Source organism: Trypanosoma cruzi, genomic scaffold (genome assembly GCF_000209065.1).
Source record: "Trypanosoma cruzi strain CL Brener 1047053516815 genomic scaffold, whole genome shotgun sequence".
In the NCBI taxonomy this organism is placed as follows: domain Eukaryota; phylum Euglenozoa; class Kinetoplastea; order Trypanosomatida; family Trypanosomatidae; genus Trypanosoma; species Trypanosoma cruzi.
Genome location: NW_001849573.1, coordinates 158,063 through 179,523, shown reverse-complemented (window position 1 = coordinate 179,523; position 21,461 = coordinate 158,063). Strand labels below are relative to the sequence as shown.

The window sequence follows — 21,461 nt, the reverse complement described above, 5'->3', positions numbered from 1 at the left end:
CCCGTCACCAGAGAAGGAAAGCAAAAGGAAAAGGAAAGAAAAGTCACACAGTAATACGCACCGTAAACAACGGCAGCAGCCTTGCAGAGGAACGCACACCGACTGCACACCCAGAAGTAAAAAAGCGATACCAAAACAAAAAGAGTAGTTGGGTGTCCAACAGGAGTCTCCTCCTCCAAAAAAAAATACACTTCGGCAGAATCATCATTTCGTACGCCATGCAGCAATGCAGGACTGTGTTTATATGTACATGCGTACAGTACCTGCACAAGGAAAAAATTATTACTGTTCCACAAGCCCACACAACATCCCACACATTTCATGCGGCATCCGGCCTGTCTCTCCATTCCTCCTTTTGTGTCGTCCGTGGAGCGCACAGCCGTGGGGCCTGTACCGCGTGTAGGCAACAGAAGCAATCAAGAGGGAAAACAATTCGCTCATGACGGTGCGCAGCAACTGACCATTAAGTAAAGGAACAAAAAAGATCTTTATCATTCCAGGAAAACACAAAAATAAAACTAACAGTAAAATGTAAATAAAAAAGTAACACACGCAGGGAACGCGGCACAAGTTCTCCGTGAGGAGTCGCAATTCCACACTCTTCGGCTCAGAGGACCACCACAACTCCACACAATCCCAGAAGAAGCAGCAACACACAATACACGCACACACGCACGGTGCCGTCAACTGTTAACTCTCGCAGTGTCAATTTCGCGTCGTTGTGCAGGGCAAAGCAGTCGTGTAGACTCACACCGCTCCCGGAATACTGCGCGGTGAATTCTCGTAATTGGGGTTTTCGTGTCCAAAGGCATTGCGTTGACTCAATCCGCCCGCATCACCCTCACCAACAAATCCACTGACCGCAACGCCATTTTCTAAAACGAGAGATTTGTGTCCAGTGGCGTCGGGCTCACTCACCTCGTCCGTGTTATCCGCAGCAACGTGCTCCCTGCCGCCACAAGTGACAGACATGATCCCGGATGCATTCAACACCACTAATATTCTCGGACCGTTGGCAAAGGAAGGCGCCTTCTTGGACGCATTCGGGACCATCACTTCGCTCGGATTGGTGGAAAACTCAGGCCTCGTCTCGGACGTGTTGGTCGCCGTGTTGGATGCGGGACTCCGATCAACGGTGTTGGGTCCGTCAGCCGCCGCAGACTGTCGCCGATCCTCTTTCTGACGTGACGGCTCAGCACTGAATTGCGGTGCAGTTGTCTCGCCAGAATTTGTGTCATCCCTCCCTTCACGGGGTGGCGGCAACCGACAGATGCCCGTCCGGTCAGCATCGCTGCTCCGTGCAGGCGGGTGGATGGTTCCATCGGGAGGAAATTGACGCCACCACAATTCATAAGGGCCGGCGTATTTATGTGTCGTCACATTCATCGTAAAGGCAACGGTGACCCCTTCCTCTTCCGTTGCGCGGTTGGCAGCACAGTTGCTACATGTGTGCACCGCATTGGCCACATGGCACACAGCACCCAGCTCACCATTCCTGCCATGCGTGCGCACATCAAAGCCACTGAAATTATAATTCTCACACTGAGCCTCAGCACCGGCAGCGAAACACTTCTTCACGCCCACACACACACGCACGCGATAGCTCAGGCTGCCGTCACTCGGAGCACACGACATATCCACCGGCACAACCACCGCACCCGCATCACCAGAAACACGTCCAGGACACCCAGCAGCACACACACGGACGAGCAGCAGCAGCACAAGAGCGCAAGGGCCAACACGGCGCCGCACCGTCACCATCGCAGTCATCATCGCCCGTAGTGGAGTCGCTGGTGTCAGTCAGCTGATCGGTAAGCCGAACAAAAAGGAATGGAACGAGAGGGAGAGGGACGGAGCACAGCGGATACAGCGAGAGAGCGCAGACAACATGAGGAGAGGGCAGCAGGCCCAGCCGCACAGTTCACACACCACGAGACGGCATCCACGCAAGGAGGCACACAACGCCAGCAGCCACCCACCATGCAGGAGGAGAAGACATCCACCACCATCTCCCCCAGCTCATTCCCGCAGCCCCAGGGAAATGGCAAAACCCCGCGGCCACCACACAACGCACACGGAGCAAGCGAACCCTCATCCATCCATGACGCGGTACAAAATTTCCTGCCATCCCGCCATCGATGGGACACGGGGCCCAACTCAGCGCAGTCACACGCGGTGCACCACACCCGCAGGAAAATAGTCTCGGGGTGCGCTCCCTCTCTCCTCCCTCCTCATGGCCACGGAAGAAGACAACAGCCGCCACACGCAACTGCCAGCATGCACTGCAAAAGGTGCATTCAAATCCACCGCAATGTGCATCTTGTGTGTGGTTGTGTGTGCCTGCAGCAACACAAAGCAAAGAAGTAGAAAAGAGGGAGCAGAGTATGCGGAGGGACGCACAAAAATGTACAGCGGGGACGCATAACGGAAACAACAACAAGAAAACCGCTCAAACTCATGACTGCACTGCAGCCCAAGCAGCGGCAATTCACACAATATTTATTGAAAACAAAAAACGTCCCCTTCGTCTTATGTAAACCCCACCACACAAAATAATTATAAGTGAAAAGAAATCCTCCATTACTGCTCCACACAAATTTAAAATAAGAAAAAGATCGCCTGGCAGCCGTGTGGCCACACCAAACTGTCTGTATGTATTTTGCCCACAAAAGAAAATTAAAAAGATGGTTGCGTGTGCTTCAACCGTCCGACCCTCCGCGTGTCCGCACATCGTTTATATTTCATGGGGTCATCTGCGTGTTGCTGCTCCCCTCAGCCCTCTCATCGGCGCGTGAGTGCGGCCCGCAGAGCACAGTCACTCGTGTGTGTGGGGACTGAGAGAAGCACGCAGACATGACGGCAGTCGCGTCACTCCATCGGGAGAGTGAGCGCAGCAAAAGAAAAAGAAAAAGAAATCATCGGAGGGGAGAGAAATGCTCACGAGGCCGACACCGAAGGGTGCGCCACCGCATGAAATAAACACGCAAAACAAAACAAATCCTTAAAGAAAAACACGGCGGCAGGGTGTGGCTGTGTGTGTGGCGCTGCGGGTGTCTGCCCGCCCTGGCCGCAAAGAAACAAAACAAGAGGGAAGAAATGTGTGCTCCGCCCCACAGGCCCTCGTCGCACGCCCACACGTCACGGCTCCCTCAGCGCGCCGTTCGTCGCGGCCCCTCCTCATGCGTGCAGCAGGCGAGGCGCACAGGGCCGTCGTCATGAGCGTGTCGGTGGGTGTGCGAGTGGAGCAGTTGGGCGGAAACACACGGCACCCCTCACAGGAAGAGTGCAGCAACAAACAATTAAAGAGGGAAGAGTAGAAAAGAAAAAAACGTCCATAGTGATTGCCCCAAAAGCAAAAAAAAAAAGAGGAATGAGAGAAAGGAACAATAAAAAGTAATAACAAAAACAAAACGAAAGAAAAAAATCACACAACCAGAAAAAACAAAAAAAAAAACAATTTGAAATATTTTAAAGCAAACAGCAAAAGAAAAATTAAAAACAATTAAAACAATCATAAGAGGAGAAAAAACAGAAACAGTTACGGTGCTCCGCCCATGCAGCCAGGCAGGACGGCAGCGGTGCGTGTCGTGCAAAAGAGAGCACCAACGGGCCTGCATGGGTGTGCATGCATATATACAATGGGCACATTATTGTGTGCCTCGTGGGGTGAGGTGAGGGCGAGAGTCCATGCAAGGGGACACACACACAGAGAGAAGGACGAGTGTGTGTGCGGGCGGTGCATGGCTCTCTCTCGCTCACTCTCACGCGGCCACCACCGCAGCAGCCGCACACGCAACAACAAGAAGAAGAAGCAAAAGAGGGGAGGTGGTGTCGGAGACCGCGGTGCTGCTGTCACTGTCGCCATCCTTTTCATTAGCGCCGTTTTGGCGTTTTTCTGTCGCCGCAGCATCCGGAGTTCGAGCATCTTCAGTTTTCTTCGTCACTGTGGATTGTTCCTCCTCAAAAGGGGAAGGTTCTTCGCTTGTAGATGGCTCAGCTTCTTGTTCTTGACTGCCAGTTGATGTACTCGGCGCCGTACTTTTCGTGGAGGCAGAGTATTCTTTATTTTCCTTTTTTATTTCGGGTAGGTTCATGGATGTATCCGTGCCTTGGCTTTCATTCGTCTTTTGTTCCGGAGTTAACATTCCATTTTGGGTTTTGTGCTCTGGCGGTACTTTGTTTGGCACTGTCGTTTGGACCGGTTCATTGTTTTCTGATTCTTTACCTGAACCCTCTAATAAGTCCTCTTTTCTGGGGGCCTCTGGAGCCGCGCTTCCCTTATGTTCTACTCCCAATGAGAGCTGACCTTCTCCACCCTTATTGTTCTCGCCGACAACTTCACCCTTTTCTGAAGCAGAAGGTTGTGGCTGAGGTGCTGATGGCGGTTGTGACTGTTGCAGTGGTGGCTGCGGTTGCTGTGGTACAGTTACTTGCAATTGTGGCGGTTCTCTTCCTTCCTGCCCTTTATTTTGTAATTCTGGCTTTGTTTTTCCTTTTTCTGGATCATCTTTCAATGGTTCTTCTAAATGGTCTGAAGGGCTTCCATCTTCTTCATCCCCCACCCCAGGAGCAACATCCTGTTGATCAACATTAACTTTATTTACTTCCAACGATTTTCCTGTAGATGTTTCCGTTGGTTGATTAACCTTGGGCAAACCTTTTGGAAGATCTGAGCCGTCCGGTCCTGGCGTTGAAGTTCCAGAAGTCTCCACCGTACCTTTACCAGCAGTCCCAAGTAAACCGCCAGCAGCAGCTTCCACCACCTCCTCGTCACAGCCACCGCCGGCACCGCACCACAGCACGCAGAGGGCACACACCAGCAGCACACGGCCAGCCATCATTGCCATCACTCCTGTCACTTGCGTGCAGCCTTCAGCACAAATTAACAACACGTCAACGCAGGGTGAAAGCAAAAAGAGAGACGAAACACCACGCACACCACCGCACAGTCACAAATGGAAGCAGCACAGCAGCGGCAGCGCACACACACCATGAGTCAGTTGAAAGCAGTGAAAGGGCAAAAACACGCAACGCCCCGCAGCAAGTAAACAGAAAAAACACACAAAACAATTAGAAACAAAACACAGGTAAACAAACAGCAATGAAGTAAAAAATGTAGAAACACACATAAAACAAAGGGTTGCACAGTATGACTCCAGCGCGCACGCACCTATCCTCAAATCTGAGTCCACGCAAACAGTTGTGTGCGTGCCATGCGTATGAGTGTGCCTGGGATGCGTTCAACGTGACGGATGCGGGGAACAACCCGGAGCACACAGCAGGGCAGCGGAAGCAAGTGAAGCAAAACACAATCATTATTTTATCCTGTTTAGTACATCGGACCACAGTGGACGCGCACAAATCCCCGCGGCTGAGTGCTGGCACGCACAGCCCGCACACAATTCTTTAGTTCAGAGTAGTGTACACCAGCGCGGATACGGCGAGCAGCAGCGGGGCACACACCCACGCAGAGCTACTGAGGCTGCCGTCGATTCCGCGAAGACGTGACGGTGCGCGGGTGGTCGTCGTGGTTGTAGTTGGCGCTTCCGTAGTCGTAGTGGTGGTGCCTTTGTTGTAGTGGTTGTTGTTGGCGCATTTTCCTTCTGACTTTGTGCCGATACAGAAGCGGTCACGGAACTTGATGTATTTGGGTTAACGGACCCACCTGAAGACCCTGTCAAATCGGTCCCATCTCGTTTCGCTTTTGAAATAGGCCCCGGAGCTTCTGTACCTGGACTTCCTGGAGAAGCGGGTTCCTGACCGTCCTGACTTTGAGTTCCCGGTAACGTGACGGCCGGAGCTGTTAAACTTGACGTCGTGGAATTATTTGCTGGCCCTGCACCACCTACTTCCGGTGGCTGAGAAGGTGATAAACTGGAGCTGTCCTCATCTTGTTCTCCGCTACCTTTCGTCGCGCACATGGACGGGCAGCAACACAGGGCAAGCACCAGCAGGGCGCACAGCGGACGGCACGTCATCATCATCGTGAGTGTGGTCATTCAGTGGTGTGGGGCTGATCAGCACAGTGAGGGACATGGAGAGCAACAGGGGAGACGAGAGGCGCGGCAGACACACACAGAGGGCACACCACATGAGGAGAGGGCAGCAGCCAGGCATGCACCGTACGCCGCACACACAGCCCTGCCGCAACACCAACACACAGATGGAAGAGGGAGAAGCAAACAGAAGCGGCACACAAGGCTCCACCGCATGCACATACGGCGAGAGCGGTCCGTCGTGTCGGCACCCCCCACGGAGGGTACGCACACACACAAGAGGAGGTGCAGCGCACACAGCAACACAAAGGCAAAGTAACAATAAAAAAAAATATCTCCGTCAACCACGTGGATCGTTGGTCCACGGGAAGGCTAGCCAATATTCATCGCAAAGCAACATTTCAGTTGTCTTCGGCCTTCGTTCATATTCAGCGCACACCACTTCATGCAAGCACAGCCACCGCAGCAGCAGCAGCAGCACAAGCAAATATAAGCGCAAGGAATGGAAGAGTGCAGGAAACTATTTATTTGTGTTTCTGTTTGAATGTTGGCAGATGTCTGTATGCGTTGTTTTGTTTTGCGGAGGGTAAGCCTTCATGCCTGGATCGTGTGCTGAGAATTTCTGCGGGGTGCACAATTTTTCTTTCCTCTTGTGAATGTTTCTTGTGTTGGTGCAGCCAAGAATTCGGTTTGTGTTGTTCCTGCCTTTCGCTGGTAAAGTGTTGCAATAGATGTTTGTTTTTCCTTTCGTTGCTGTGGCACATGACTCCTCACCGTTTATTGCGGTGGAAATGGAAATATGTGAGTGGACTCCCACGCACCACAACGCACCTTCGCTCCTATTTATTGCTGCACAGAAGGGCATGTGTGTTTGGTGGTGCCTCGCCCATATATTTTGTGGGTGTGCATTCCCCTGCAGGCTGAGGGCGGGATGACGCTCCGTCGCGGTGCACTTCCCTCGCATGCCGCCCACTGTGATTCATCATGCATCACCCCCTCACATACTCCGTGGTGCCACACCGTTGATATTACTGCAGCCGCTGTGATTCCGCGTATTTCACGCATTTGATTGTGCCACAATGCATCCGCTCGTGTGGCCGCCGCATCCAAACAGCGGTGCCCAACACCGTGAGCGGCAGTCCACATCCTTGCATGTCCCAACGCAGTGGTGCTTGACTGTCAGCCAGGCGTCAGACAACAGGAGAGTCTTGTGCTGGCAGTACAACACACGGAGCTGCAGTGAATGACTCGGGCGGCGACGCATCTATTCGTCGCAAAGCAGTGAAAAGGAGTCGGAAAAATACTGCCGGCTGCACTCACGACACCACATCCACAGCCAAAGCATGCGACGTGATGTGTGTTTCACAGGTGCTGTGAAATGCCTTCAGACGATGTCACTAGTGGAGGCATGCCATCCATAATCAGCGGACAGACAATAATCGGCATGGGAGGCCACAAAAGGCAGCAACAGCGCCAGCAGCAGGAGCAGCTCTCTCTCCCCCTGTTGCCTCCGAGAAGCAATTATTCCACCAGCCACAGCTCACTGTGCAATCGTGACACTCCATGCACGTCGTGGCTGCGTCAACACATCCTGTTCCCTGCAGCGCCTCAAAAACTGCCTCACTCCGTCCACTGAGTGCATCGATGCGGGCCGTGCCTCGGCTGTTCGTGAGGGCCACAGCGATGTGAGGGTCACCGAGTCGCAGCATGTTTGTTGTGACGTTGTTGCATGGCACCCGCATACACACACACACAGCGCCTGCATCCCTCCCTTTTGTGTCCGCCCTCTGCCGGAGTGGCCACACACACGGGCAGCAGCAAATTCATTTCACCCTCGACGATCCAAAATCAACACCGACATCCCTCGCAACGCAACGATCTGTTGCCAGCACGGGCTTCCTGTCGCTCTGCCATCGACAAAGAAACACGGCACAGTGCACGCACTTATTTTCCTCGTGTGCAGTCAGCCGTTTGCTTCACACATTCTCCGACGGGCTGACGTCCACAAAAGCACGCCACAAAAGGCCACCGTGATCGCGCAAGCTCTTGCGATGAGCGTCGGTGTGTGCATGGATCGCTGCCCACACGTGCTGGCAGGCAGCCTGCAGCCGGTGCCCTCGTGCCATTTCATCGGCTCCAGCACGGAAAAGAGAAAGTGGCCTATTCCCGATGCACTTATTCCCACCAGCAGCACCAACACGCTGGTCGCCAGCCGTCATTCCTCAGCACATCCAGGAATGCTGAAAAGTGACGTGGAGCTGTCAGCCGGCAATGCCGCAATCCCCGCACACATGTCGGCTCCACCAGAAAAGACACACAAATCACAAACAACACCCTTCACATGTCATCCAAACATCATTCCGACACACCGCGACACGCCAAACAAAGGTATTCGTCACTCCAACGCACCTCCCCACACAATCACATAGTCCATGCATCACGCACGGCAGCAGCCCACACGCGGTCAAACAAATGTACCTCGGTTCAGTGTTATCCACGTGCTGCGGTGGGAAGTAAAACAAAAGGGACGAGCTGCCAAACCCCAAAAGAGTGCCACGACTGGCCGCAAGTCAACGGAACGCAGCCACTCAAATGAATTCAGTCCTAATACCCTCAGCCTCCCACTTTCTCCCACAAAAGCTGCAAAATATTGAAAACAAATGCACCGTCCAATAAAATTGCTGTAAAACACCAGATTAAGCTGCAGTGCCTTATGCTGTAATTCAAGACAGTGTTGTCGCTTTCATGGAGGCAGTCGCACATTTGTTATTTACAACGGCGCTGAATACCTGCAACGGCTTCTTCAAAACGCATTTCCCCTACTGAATCAGAAAACGCCAATGCACCATCGGCCCGTACCAAAATTTAAAAAACAGCAAAATTCCTCACACAAAAAACAAAGTATACCGCACTACGCTACTGTCGGCTGCGGCTGGGTGCAGAGGCTGGGCCGTCCCAGCACACCACGCGATACTTTCTGGTTGGGTGCGTCCACAGAGCGTTTTGCACCACAGCGGCGAGGCGATCGCACCGTGTCCGGCCCCCGTTCACCTCCACGGCCTGGAGGTGCGGCACCGCGACAGCTGCACTGCATCGCTCGGCCCACGCGCATCAAAGAAGGATACTTCTGTCCACCTGGCCGCCAATCCAGCACCGCTGCGGAGGATCATTGGGTTCCGCGCAACCACACAACACTAACGCCTCACACTTCTCCGATATATTGAGGAAGTGTGTGGCGCAATCTGATTGGAGGCCACGCCGCCGTCCATGCATGGGAAAGCGGCGACATCAATCCCGCTTCCGAGGATGCTGTTATTAATGGATTGTGCCGCGTATGTAATATTATTGGGATACCCCACAGCCACAATCGTGCTCCTCCTATTCAACATCGAATTTTCCTCTGGGACACTGTGAGCTGCAATAAAGTGGAATTTAATCAGCCACGCTTTGCCCAAGACGCCTCTGACGACGTCAAGCGCACGGCTCTTGACTCTATTTACTCCTCTCTGGGAGATTTTGATTTTGAATTATGGACAGACGTTTCTTCATCTCTCGCTGAGCTCGCATCTGGATCCGCTGCACCATTGTATGGCTCCACCACGACAAATGATCTCCCTGTGGAGGTCCATCGTGCAGCAGCTGGCAGGCTCGCACGCTCATATAGAGCAGAGTGCCTTGCCACTGAAGATGGCATTAGACATCTCATACCTTTTGTCTGGAAACATCCCAATCGCCCACACGAATCCTGGCGGCAACGGACTCCCCGTCGAGAACTGAGGCACTCCGCGTCGTCCCACTGGCCGTGCGAGGCTACGTTACTGAAGAGATTTGGATTATGCTGCTCTCCTTGATACAGCGAGGTCACCCTGTGGATTTCATGTTCTCTCCATCGCACTGCGGTATCCCACGCAATGAGGCCGCTGACGACGAGGCCATGATTGCACGATCCCTCCCGCAGGAGGACAGCCCAATCTGGCACATGGACTTTTTTACTGCAGTCGGGTGACCGTACTGGAGGGATGCCCAGAAGAAAAAGAAGGGCGCGTACACCGCATGACAGGCGCCTGTCGGTGTGGCGGGGACTCTATTCCTGGCACAACCCGGACATCGTGCCCCGAGCGGCGGCTCTGCGCAAAGGCGCGATGCGATTCCCGCCCACTCCTCGACATACCTGCGCGTGCCCTTCGTATCAAAAGGAACCCTCTGTGTCGGTGATGCCGTCCCTCCCTCACTGAGGAGACCGGCCCGCCTCTGCCTCCGCCAGAACCTCTTCCCGAAGTGAGCGCCGCAACTCCCTGCCGACCAGCGAGCGGCGGATTGATGTCCTCCTGCCCAACCTGCAGCAGAGTGCGCTCGTCCGTCCACAATATGAGGGCGCATGCCCGACGTGCTCAGCCTGGCGTTATAATAGTTTGAGAAGGCCTAGGATGCGGACGTCACAATGGTGCCAGCGTCTTCTTAACAGGCGCCTCGCGCACAGGTCGCCACAGAAAGTGCCAAGCACGCCAGCAGGCAAGGCACGCAGGAAGCACAACCGCAGGTACTCGAGATGGACCACGAGAGACTTCGCTTCATCCACTGCAGAAATGCCCCCGTCGTTGGGAATTGGGAATGCGAGTGTTTTGGAGTGCCCCAGCCCGCACGACGGCACGTTTCGGACGGAATGCTCGCCACTTTTTACGGACGGCCATTGCGCTACCCACTCGTTATTGTAACAGCATACAGCAAAAATAGGATGAAATGTTGCTCTTGTAATAAATATTGGCTGCACTTCCCGTGGACCAACAATCCACGTGGTGTGCGGGGATCTTTCTTTTTTTTATTGTTACTTTGCCTTTGTGTTGCTGTGTGTGCTGCACCTCCTCTTGCGTGTGTGCGTGCCCTCCGTGAGGAGTGCCGACACGACGGACCGCTCTCGCCGTGTGTACGTGCGGTGGAGCCTTGTGTGCCGCTCCTGTTTGCTTCTCCCTCCTCCATCTGTGTGTTGGTGTTGCGGCAGGGCTGTGTGTGTGTGTGTGCCTGCTGCCGTGGATTGGAGTGTGTGTCGTGCGTGGTGTGCGGCGCACGGTGCATGCCTGGCCGCTGCCCTCTCCTCATGTGGTGTGCCCTCTGTGTGTGTCTGCCGCACCTCTCGTCTCCCCTGTTGCTCTCCATGTCCTTCACTGTGCAGATCAGCCCCACACCACTGAACGACCACACTCACATTGATGATGACGTGCCGTCTGCTGTGCGCCCTGTTGGTGCTTGCCCTGTGCTGTTGCCCGTTCGTGTGCGCGGCAGAGGCTACTGAGCATACTGAAGCCGAAGATCGTAAGGCTGAGGCTGAGGGAAACGGCACCAGTTTATTGCATTCTTTATCAAAGGCTAGGCCCGAAGATGAAGATATTGGAAAGGCTGCCATTTCACCGTCCCTTGAACCAGAGGTACCACTTAAGGAGATCGATAACTTAGGGTCGCCAAGTAAGGGGTCCGGTGCGGAACAGGGAAGAAATGCCGGAGCGGGACCAGCCCCGACCGCTGTAGGTCGGGAATCAGTTGACGTGTCTAACATGTTACAAAATCATGATACGGACGGTACTCCAGGACGAGAAATCGGCACGAGACAATCTGCAGAAAAAGCAAATCAGGAAACCGAAGATCCTGCCGAGACGACCACGACGACGACTACAACATATGCACCAACAACGATAACAACCACCACAACAAAGGCACCAACTACGACTACAGAGGCGCCAACTACAACGACGACGACCACCCGCGCACCGTCGCGTCTTCGCGAAATCGACGGCAGCCTCAGCAGCTCTGCGTGGGTGTGTGCCTCGCTGCTGCTTGCGGCATCCACGCTGGCGTACACCACCCTTTGCTGAAGAGGTGTTTGCGGGCTGTGCGTGCCAGCACTCAGCCACAGGGATTCGTTTACGTCTTCTGTGGTCCGATGTATATAATAAGGGAAAGTAATGATTGTGTTTCGCTTTATTTGCTTCCGCTGCCCTGCTGTGTGCTCCATTTTGCTGCTCTCGCATCCGTCACGTTGAACGCACCCCAGGCACACTCATATGCAAGTACACAGGAGTCTTGGATTTTTTTTTTTCATTTTTGTTTTCTTGGTTTTTAACCTTGTGGTTTTCAGTGCGGCGTGCATTTTCTGCAATCGTGCTGATCCAAACTGTCTCGTCCTATGTGCTCTGCTGCTGTGTAATCTGTGGTGTAGCCGTCGTGACTCTCATTGCTGGATGGGACGGTGCGTGGCTGTGTGACTTGTCTTTCCTTTTGCTCTCTGTTGACGGGGAGTTATTTTGAGCTGAAGGCTACACGCAACTGACAGGAGTGATGGCGATGATGATGACTGGCCGTGTGCTGCTGGTGTGTGCCCTCTGCGTGCTGTGGTGCGGTGCTGTTTTTGGACACGCGATGGACGATTACTGCGGTGAGGGTGGAGGGAACGGTTTGAGGCACACGAGTAATGGTGGAGGAAATGACAGGGTGCGCCTGGAGGCGGATTGCGGGTTGTTATCCACCCGAATGGGATTAATAAATGCGGTTGCGGCTGGGGACGACGGTGAAGATGGAAGTGTTGATGCCTCATTGGAAAAGACGGAGAAATCACTGCATAGTAGTCTCTTGGCTGGTCCTGTGGGCAATGCAGCGTCTGGTGCAGGAAAACCACCTCCGCCGTCTGGGCCTGGAGAGTCAGGGACAGGTGCAGAAACCGGGCGGTTGGATGTTTCTGGCCAAAATGAAAAGAGTAACAGGGGGTCTAATAACAAAACGGCAGCTGGGCCCCAAGAACAAAACAACGATCAATTGACATCTTTATCGGGCAGCACTCCCACTCGTCCTGGTGAAAACCCCTCTTTGATGGATAAATCCGACATTAATCAATTGGCCAAGGACACGGTGACAAAAGGAGATGCCGATCGTCAGGATAACCATGAAAGTGATGAAGTGATAGAAGAAGGAAAGGAAGGGGATGGGGAGAAATACACAGAAAACACCCAAGAAAAAGAAAACGCACAAACCCAGACACGCGAGGGTCAAAATAATGGAGGAGTATCACCACTACTGCTACCAACACCATCAGCAGTTGAAGGAAGCCCACCAGCAGAAAAAGAAAACTCACAGAATTCAGCAAAAGTAAAGGACGAAATCACGCCGTCAGGACCCAAAATGGACTCAAAAGCGCCGGAACCGCCTTCAGGGGATGCTACACAAGAGCAGCACAGTCATGAAACAGAAACAGAGGATTTGACGAAGAATACAGCAACCGGCAGTCCAGCAGAAACAAAAATCTCATCTACCTCTACAAGTGGCAGCGGTGATCATGTCCAGAATAAGGCAGATGAGGATGATGCTCAAAGCTCTAAAGGAAAAAAACGACAGCCTTGAAACTGACAATACCAAAGTTGTTCCACCACTCAGTGAGGCAGCACCACAAATAGCAGAAACAATCAACGCCGCTCGAATAAATGATGCGGCGTCAGCTGGCGACAGTGACAGCACCGCGGTCTCCCACACCACCTCCCCTCTTTTGCTTCTTCTTGTTGCGTGTGCGGCTGCTGCGGTGGTGGCCGCGTGAGAGTGAGTGTGAGAGAGAGCCGTGCACCGCCTGCACACACACTCTTCCTTCTCTCTGTGTGTGTCCCCTTGCATGGACTCTCGCCCTCACCTCACCCCACGAGGCACACACATAATGTGCCCATTGTATATATGCATGCACACCCATGCAGGCCCGCTGGTGCTCTCTTTTGCACGACACGCACCGCTGCCGTCCTGCCTGGCTGCATGGGCGGAGCACCGTAACTGTTTTTTTTTTGTTTTTATTGCATTGAGTGGGCGACCCCTCTCTCTCTGTGTGTGTGTGTGTGATGATATGAGTAATTTACGTGTGTGCTATCTGCCTCTCTCTGCCGTTGCTTTCTTTGGACTCTCTTGTGGCGCACAGCTGCTCTGCAAGTATAGGCGCTGCCAAACAGACAATCAGACAGATGCACACAAGGCATGACGCAGACGCTGTGGAGTGGTGTGAAGTCTTAGAACGCACGCACACATGCTGCGGATGGTGATTGAGGACACTGTGGAGGTTGGTGTGTTGGTGCTTGTGGCTGTCTTTGGCAACGCTCATATTCACCGTGTTGGAACGGCCGGTGTGTTCTCGGGCCGCTGAAGAGAGCAACGGCGAAAATGGTGACTCCCACGCAGTGCGTTCACAGTAGCCTCTTGGTCATTGGCAGCACGGGGAGAAACAGTCATGATAATTGCGACGTCGTCACGCTTGTTTTTGAGAATTCTGAGAAACGGTAGAAATATATTTGCTTGCACGACTCTTTCCATCCCCGATTCAGGGCTGCGCATCACGATGAGGCTGCCATTCGGTGATGCCATATGATATGTGCTGCTGGGAGAGAAAGAGAGCGCTGTGCGATGCTCCTACACGTGGGACGGACGCTGTGCAAGTGGTGGCAGGTTGGTGGACTGTCACACAAATACTACAACACCACGAGGGAAGCAGACTAAACACTCCGCGTGCAGGGAGCGTTGCGGCCGATAAGGAATGTGTGCGACGGTGATGGACGCTCAGCCGACGACGGGTTGACGGTTTCTCCCATTGATGGAGTCGGTGCGCACGCGGTGTGTATGGCCGCCTCTGTGGTCTCTTGTTACTCCGCTGCTTGTGCCGCATCCTGACGCACCACTGGCGATAAATCGTTTCTTTTTTTCTTTTTTTCCTTTCTCTCTCCTCCCGCAGCCACGCTGCACTGCTACTGCTGCTACTCACACGAAAAAAAGAAATGCATTTTTCTCAGGCCATGCGCCTGCCACGCCATGCCACGCCGCCACTCCCATTGCTGGTGTTGCTACTGATTTACTGCGCCATTGGGTGTATTGCCGCTGCACCCGCTCTGCAGCACCACCGTGGATTTGACGAGACGATGGGGAGGAGCGGCCCGCTGTCGACCGCGGTTTTACGTGAGGTGCCGCGCAAGGGACAGGGTGCCATGCAGGCATACACCGTCGCCGCACAGGATGACGACAGTGGCTGGGAGCCGATCCGCATCAAGGTGTTCACGGAGGAGTTGAAGAGCACGAACAGGAAAAAGATGTACTGCGAAAATGATGGGGATGAGTGCGAAAACATCTTGGGGGAAAAGATGACTTGTAAAAAAGAAAATGTCTTGACGGAAGCAAAGAAACAATTGTACACTGAAAAGATTCTCCCCGGCGCTGTCAAACTGCACGCGGAGCGGCTACTTGTGAGACCCGCTTCTGAGAAGGTAACGGTTCCGAGGACTATAGGAGGTCTGTGCGAAAGGTTTACGGTTCCAATTGAACACAAAAAAAATGGCGGTGTGCCTAATTTTGATTTTATCATTTACGCTGCTGCTAGGCCGTCAAGTACTGAAAGCATGGCTGTTTGGGCGGCCACGTGTAACACATGGGAAGATTTTCGCCCCTCCATTGGCGCCATCAACTTTGATCCAAGGTACATGACTGACACAGCGTGGAGCGTTCGCGTTGCCGCACACGAAATTGCACATGCTCTTGGGTTCAGTAAAGAGAGTATTGAAGGAAAGAGCATCGAAACTTTTGAGAAAAGTGTGCGTGGGAAGCACCGCAAGATGGTGGCGGGGAAGCACGTTCAGGTGAAGGCACAAGCGCACTTTGGTTGTGAGTCTCTCGATGGCATGGAGCTGGAGGACGAAGGTGGCACTCGGGAAAAAGCGATCCCTCACTGGAAGGGACGCCACGCGCGGGACGAGCTGATGGCTCCCACAGTTGGTGCCGGCTACTACACGGCACTGACGATGGCGGTGTTTGCGGATATGAGGTACTACCGCGTGAATTGGAGCATGGCGGAGCCGATGAGCTGGGGCCACCGCAGTGGCTGCGAATTTCTGGAGAAGAAGTGCAGCGAAGCCAAGGATTTTTCCACCAACTATCCTCACATGTTCTGCGATGACTCCGACAAAAAGACGCTTCGCTGTACCTCCGACCGCCGTTACGTCGGGACGTGCACCGCAAACATCGTTGAGGACAAGGGGAGTCCTGCGGATAAGGACGTTTGCCCTGTCGTATCTTCTTATTTTCACAACTTTTCTGGGACAACGTACAATACGTGCTCGGACGAAAATGTGAAACATCTCCCTGGGTCGCTGACTGGCAGTGGCTCGTGGTGCCTGGACGCGGAATTACTGGAGACGAAGGACGGTGATGACCATAAAAGCGTCAATGGAGTGTGCGCGCAGGTGTCGTGTGAGGAGGGCACAGTGAAGGTGAAGCACCTCGGCAGCACTGACGTGTGGCATGATTGCCCCGATGGCGGAGAAATCCAAGTGACGTTGGATGGTTTTAAGCAAGACGGAAAGATCAAGTGCCCGAAGTACGGCGAGGTGTGCACCATTGCCGCCAACGGCAGCAGTCTTGTCGTTCCGGGTGCGTTGGAGGATTATAAAGGAAACAAGCAAGAGGAGGAAGTAAAAGATTCTGTGGTTGCTCCGGCGTTGCTCCCCGCAGAAGAACCTTATGAAGAGGAACCACGTGCAGCAGCGTCTTCTACCGAAGAACCTCATGCAGAAGCGTTCACCGCAGCGGGACCTCATGGAGAAGCGTCCATTGCAGGCAAAACTGCTGAAGCTCCAGTGGTTCAAGCGGCATCGCAGCAGCCTCAGGAAGAAAGTAAAGCAGGGCAAAATGCAACGGTGGGTGAATCTGCCACTACACAGCAAGTGCCGGCGAATACATCGCAGGGAAATGTGGAGAGGGCGACGGCTTCGAACATCCCTGCCATTGGAGAAACAACAGGTGATGGCGGCACCATGCGTGGGAGCAGACTGCTGCCGCTGCTTCTTCTTCTGTTGGGACTGTGGGGGTTTGCGGCTCCGTGAGGAGTGACTGGCTGCCGCGTGGTACACCTGCGACCTCCCCTGCACCGATACACGCACCTGGCAATGAATTTATTACCTCAAAAAGCTTTTCTTTATGTTTGATGTAAAATATCATTATTGTTTTTGTTTGTTTGTCTGGTTGTTTTTTAGTTATGCTTTATCTTTTTTAAAATCTTATATTCCTCATCTCTTTTTTTCCTTTTCTTGCTTTTGGGGCAGTCACTATGGACGTTTTTTTCTTTTCCACTCTTCCCTCTTTAATTGTTTGTTGCTGCACTCTTCCTGTGAGGGGTGCCGTGTGTTTCCGCCCAACTGCTCCACTCGCACACCCACCGACACGCTCATGACGACGACCCTGTGCGCCTCGCCTGCTGCACGCATGAGGAGGGGCCGCGACGAACGGCGCGCTGAGGGAGCCGTGACGTGTGGGCGTGCGACGAGGGCCTGTGGGGCGGAGCACACATTTCTTCCCTCTTGTTTTGTTTCTTTGCGGCCAGGGCGGGCAGACACCCGCAGCGCCACACACACAGCCACACCCTGCCGCCGTGTTTTTCTTTAAGGATTGTTTTGTTTTTTTGCTCTTGTTTTTGTTGCCACCGTGTGTGATTGTTGATGTCGGGGCCGTGCCGCATTTCTCGCTGCTCTCCAGTTGTACCTGTTGCTGTGTTGATGTGCCTCCCTGTGCTCCTCTTCTCTTCTGCTCCTCCAGCACACACACACATACTTAGTTGCACAGTGCTCTGCAGGAATGTCTTGGCAACGGTGGGACGTTGGCCTGCATCCCGTGCTGACATAGTATGGTCGCTGCGTGTCTACCGTTGGCGATGGGAATCACGGTGCCATTGGATGGATGCGTGTGGTACGTTTTTTGCATAGTGCTGGTGGCCGGCTGACGCGGCTGCACGATGTCCGCCATGTGTGGAGGTGTTGCCTGCTCTTGGGGTCATTCTCCACTCTCCTAGTTGTTTTTGCCGGGTACGTGCGTTGCTTGGTGTGTGCTGACGCGTGACGGACGGTGCCACGATGGCCTTCTCTGGAGGTGACGGTCGCTGTACTCTTGGCACACATTCACACACTCTTCCTTGTCTCTCTGTGGGAGTGATTGCGGCAGGGCATTGCTGCGGGCGTGATGGGGACCACGACGGCGTCACCCCTCGAGAAGGTCCCACGTTCTGTCGGTTGTGAAGCGGCGAGGCGGTTTGCCTGCAGCCCGACTGACAACCGCACAGTCGTTTCGTTGCGGTCACTCCATCGGCATCACCCGCTGCGGTGGTGTCCTCAATAGCCGCACCTCAGAACTTTAGGCCGTTCTCCCCTCAGGATTGCCCTTGCTGCTCGACTGGCGCAGCACCGGCCCGACATCGTTCTTCTGCATGAGAGCAGGTACCAGAGTGCCCAGTGACGAGGCTCATTGGCTGCATTGACTTCCACCAGGCCTGCAGTGGGCGTGCCGGTGGCGTGGCCTTCGTGGTGCACCACACCTTTCCGTGCGAGCGCCTGTCGCTGCTGGCACCAACTGCCTGGAGACCATCGCCCTCCGCGTGTGCCCACCGGCCAGCCCCAGCATGTGCGTGGTGAACCTCTGCAGCCTTCCTACAGTAATTGCCCACGTTTCACACTCTGCGAGCGACATTCGTCGCCTTGGTCCTGCAGCACCTATTGCGGACGACCTGAATTCACATCATGAGCTCCGGGACGGTCGCTCACTATCCACGACGGCAGGAGAGGACCTCGCCACCACCTCAAGCGGCATGGAGATTGAGCTGTCCGACGTCCCGGCACAGGCAACTCGGATCAGCGGCCGCAGCGTCTCGTTTCCCAATTTGAATGCGCAACGCGTACTGCGTTTCTCACTGTACGTCCACCCGTTTACATGGACTCGGACCACCATCTGCCATCCCACACTGCAGGAACGGAGGACGGCATCCCGCGACAGGCAGGCATGCTGCCACAACGGAAACATTTCGCCTTTTTCCTGCGTGATGCCGACTGTGATGCTTCCACCTCGGCGTGTGTAACACCTCTGGCCACTGTGACCACATGGTTGGAGATGCGCAAATATACCATACCGCGCGGCAGTCGTGACAGACCAGAGGAATCACAACGGACGGAATGGAGCAGGCCGAGTGTGTTGCGGCGGCAGCCTGCAACGAGCGAACTTTCTTACCGGGAGGCAGCCTGCCCCGTGCTGAACTGCTCCGCAAACGGGAGGACCGCAATCATGCCCTCCGCTATGGCTTCTCCATGCTGCTAGAGGTCCGTGCGAAACAGCCTGGTACCCTCTTGATCCCAAGCCTGTGATGCTCCGAGGCATGGCGGCACCACGTTCCTGCTCTCTGGGATCGGCTGTGCTGCGGTGCTCTCGGGACCGCGTCTGCGCTCTGCCTCTGCAGCAGGCGCACCCGCTCGTCCGTCACGCTGTCCGCGTCGCACTTGCTGCGATCCCCACTGTTGTCCGCACACCTTGTGCTTGCGTGCCATCTGGTGGCTGAGATATAAATTGGCCCTTCACGCCGTGTGCACCTGACTTGGCCATCCGCGACTGTTTGCGTGGCGTGGACCCGTCGGCGTATTGAATGAGTTTCTGCGCCATCTTGCACCGCTGCCCGCACAGAACGATAATCAACACCTCACTCGCTGACGGCAGCCTGCGAGATTCCTGGGAAACGGGGAACAATACTCGCATCCGCGAACACGGGAAGGACACATGCCGCACGGAGAGAGTGGCCGGCCCATCCCGCTGCTCTTTGCCCTGCTAGGGGTGAGCGAAGGACTGGTCCACCGCCGCCGACACCGCTCTCTCGCCGTCCGGATCGGCATCTCGACTGCATTAGACACCGCGGACGATGGGCGAGTGCTGGCTGTGCTCGGCGGGCTACCGCGCCTGGGCCGTCGCTCCCAACGCTGGTAGCGCAATCACCTGCGAGGCGGCGGCGTTGGTGTGGGTGCTCACCAACTATGTCCCTGACAGCGGCTCGCCTCAGCCGTGGCAGCCCAATGCAGCTTCCTTGGACCGCAGCTCCTACTCCACCACGTGGATGGTCTGCTGCGCTGCCTGTACAGCGTTCACTTTGCGTCGACGTTCATTCACGCTGACGGCCGCACGCTTGTTGCCTTGTATGTGGACATCCGTGCCTGTGCTGCGGCAAAGCACCCTGCCCTGTCATTTACAACGACATGGGCTGCCGAGCACAGCCTAAAAATCAACGCCGATAGGAGCGGGCCGCTCTGTTCTGCATCGCCTCACACCGACAGTCTGACGAGGACACGGCCGACCATCGTCTGGGCGATGGGAACAAACGCGTCAAGTCCCACCCGGTGAGTCCGCTCGGCAATGCGATTGATCGACACCTCAATTTTGGTGTGCACGTCACCGTTGCTGCAGAGCAGACTGTGCCACACCGCCATCAGCTGCGGCTGGGTGCAGAGGCTGGTGCGTCCCAGCACACCACGCGATACTTTCTGGTTGGGTGCGTCCACAGTGCGTCGCACCACAGCGACGAGGCAATCGCACCGTGTCCGGCCCCCGTTCACCTCCACAGCCTGGAAGTGCGGCACCGCGACAGCTGCACTGCATCGCTCGGCCCACGCGCACCAGCGAAGGACAATAATTCTGTCCACCTGACCGCCAATCCAGCACCGCTGCGGAGGATACTCTGGCTTCTTGCACTCACACAACACGAACGCCTCACACTTTTCCGATATATTGAGGAAGTGTGTGGCGCAATATGATTGGAGGCCACGCCGCCGTCCATGCGTGAAAAGCGGCGACATCAATCCCGCTTCCGAGGATGCTGTTATTAATGAATTACGCCGCGTATGTAACATTATTGGGATACCCCACAGCCACAATCGCGCTCCTCCTATTCAACATTGAATTTTCCCCTGGGACACTGTGAGCTGCAATAAAGTGGAATTTAATCAGCCACGCTTTGCCCAAGACGCCTCTGACGACGTCAAGCGCACGGCTATTGACTCTATTTACTCCTCTCTGGGAGATTATGATTTTGAATTATGGACGGACGTTTCTTCATCTCTCGCTGAGCTCGCACCTGGATCCGCTGCACCATTGTACGGCTCCACCACGACAAATGATCTCCCTGTGGAGGTCCATCGTGCAGCAGCTGGCAGGCTCGCATCCTCATATAGAGCAGAGTGCCTTGCCACTGAAGATGGCATTAGACATCTCATACCTTTTGTCTGGAAACATCCCAATCGTCCACACGAATCCTGGTGGCAACGGACTCCCCGTCGAGAACTGAGGCACTCCGCGTCGTTCCACTGGCCATGCGAGACTACGTTACTGAAGAGATTTGGATTATGCTGCTCTCCTTGATACAGCGAGGTCACCCTGTGGATTTCATGTTCTCTCCATCGCACTGCGGTATCCCACGCAATGAGGCCGCTGACGACGAGGCCATGATTGCACGATCCCTCCCGCAGGAGGACAGCCCAATCTGGCACATGGACTTTTTTACTGCAGTCGGGTGACCGTACTGGAGGGATGCCCAGAAGAAAAAGGAAGGCGCGTACACCGCATGGCAGGCGCCTGTCGGTGTGGCGGGGACTCTATTCCTGGCAC

General features: G+C 54.6%; 4 protein-coding genes and 2 pseudogenes across 4 annotated transcripts, besides 12 other annotated features; 3 read left to right on the top strand and 3 right to left on the bottom strand.

The window, feature by feature from the left end:
- Positions 1-5,744: a sequence feature (areas not merged during assembly with more than two copies in the genome that could not be assigned to a particular haplotype).
- Tc00.1047053507067.70 (uncharacterized protein) lies at positions 748-1,773 on the bottom strand (the record flags this gene model as incomplete). The annotated part of the gene is made up of 1 exon (XM_805271.1): positions 748-1,773. One exon carries the CDS (start codon positions 1,771-1,773, stop codon positions 748-750), a length of 1,026 nt encoding a protein of 341 aa, XP_810364.1.
- Positions 3,349-3,535: a sequence feature (T-rich).
- Positions 3,762-4,847, bottom strand: Tc00.1047053507067.60 (mucin-associated surface protein (MASP), putative; the record flags this gene model as incomplete). The annotated part of the gene is made up of 1 exon (XM_805270.1): positions 3,762-4,847. One exon carries the CDS (start codon positions 4,845-4,847, stop codon positions 3,762-3,764), a length of 1,086 nt encoding a protein of 361 aa, XP_810363.1.
- Positions 5,406-5,984, bottom strand: Tc00.1047053507067.50 (annotated as a pseudogene).
- Positions 5,745-5,864: a sequence feature (haploid, non-Esmeraldo-like haplotype).
- Positions 5,865-6,554: a sequence feature (heterozygous, non-Esmeraldo-like haplotype).
- Positions 6,555-10,583: a sequence feature (areas not merged during assembly with more than two copies in the genome that could not be assigned to a particular haplotype).
- Positions 10,584-11,402: a sequence feature (heterozygous, Esmeraldo-like haplotype).
- On the top strand, positions 11,204-11,863 carry Tc00.1047053507067.40 (mucin TcMUCII, putative; the record flags this gene model as incomplete). Its single annotated transcript, XM_805269.1, has 1 exon — positions 11,204-11,863. One exon carries the CDS (start codon positions 11,204-11,206, stop codon positions 11,861-11,863), a length of 660 nt encoding a protein of 219 aa, XP_810362.1.
- Positions 11,403-11,643: a sequence feature (haploid, non-Esmeraldo-like haplotype).
- Positions 11,644-11,751: a microsatellite.
- Positions 11,644-16,782: a sequence feature (areas not merged during assembly with more than two copies in the genome that could not be assigned to a particular haplotype).
- On the top strand, positions 12,327-13,574 carry Tc00.1047053507067.30 (annotated as a pseudogene).
- Tc00.1047053507067.20 (surface protease GP63, putative) lies at positions 14,804-16,879 on the top strand (the record flags this gene model as incomplete). The annotated part of the gene is made up of 1 exon (XM_805268.1): positions 14,804-16,879. One exon carries the CDS (start codon positions 14,804-14,806, stop codon positions 16,877-16,879), a length of 2,076 nt encoding a protein of 691 aa, XP_810361.1.
- Positions 16,783-17,622: a sequence feature (haploid, Esmeraldo-like haplotype).
- Positions 17,623-21,461: a sequence feature (areas not merged during assembly with more than two copies in the genome that could not be assigned to a particular haplotype).
- Positions 18,305-21,461: a mobile genetic element.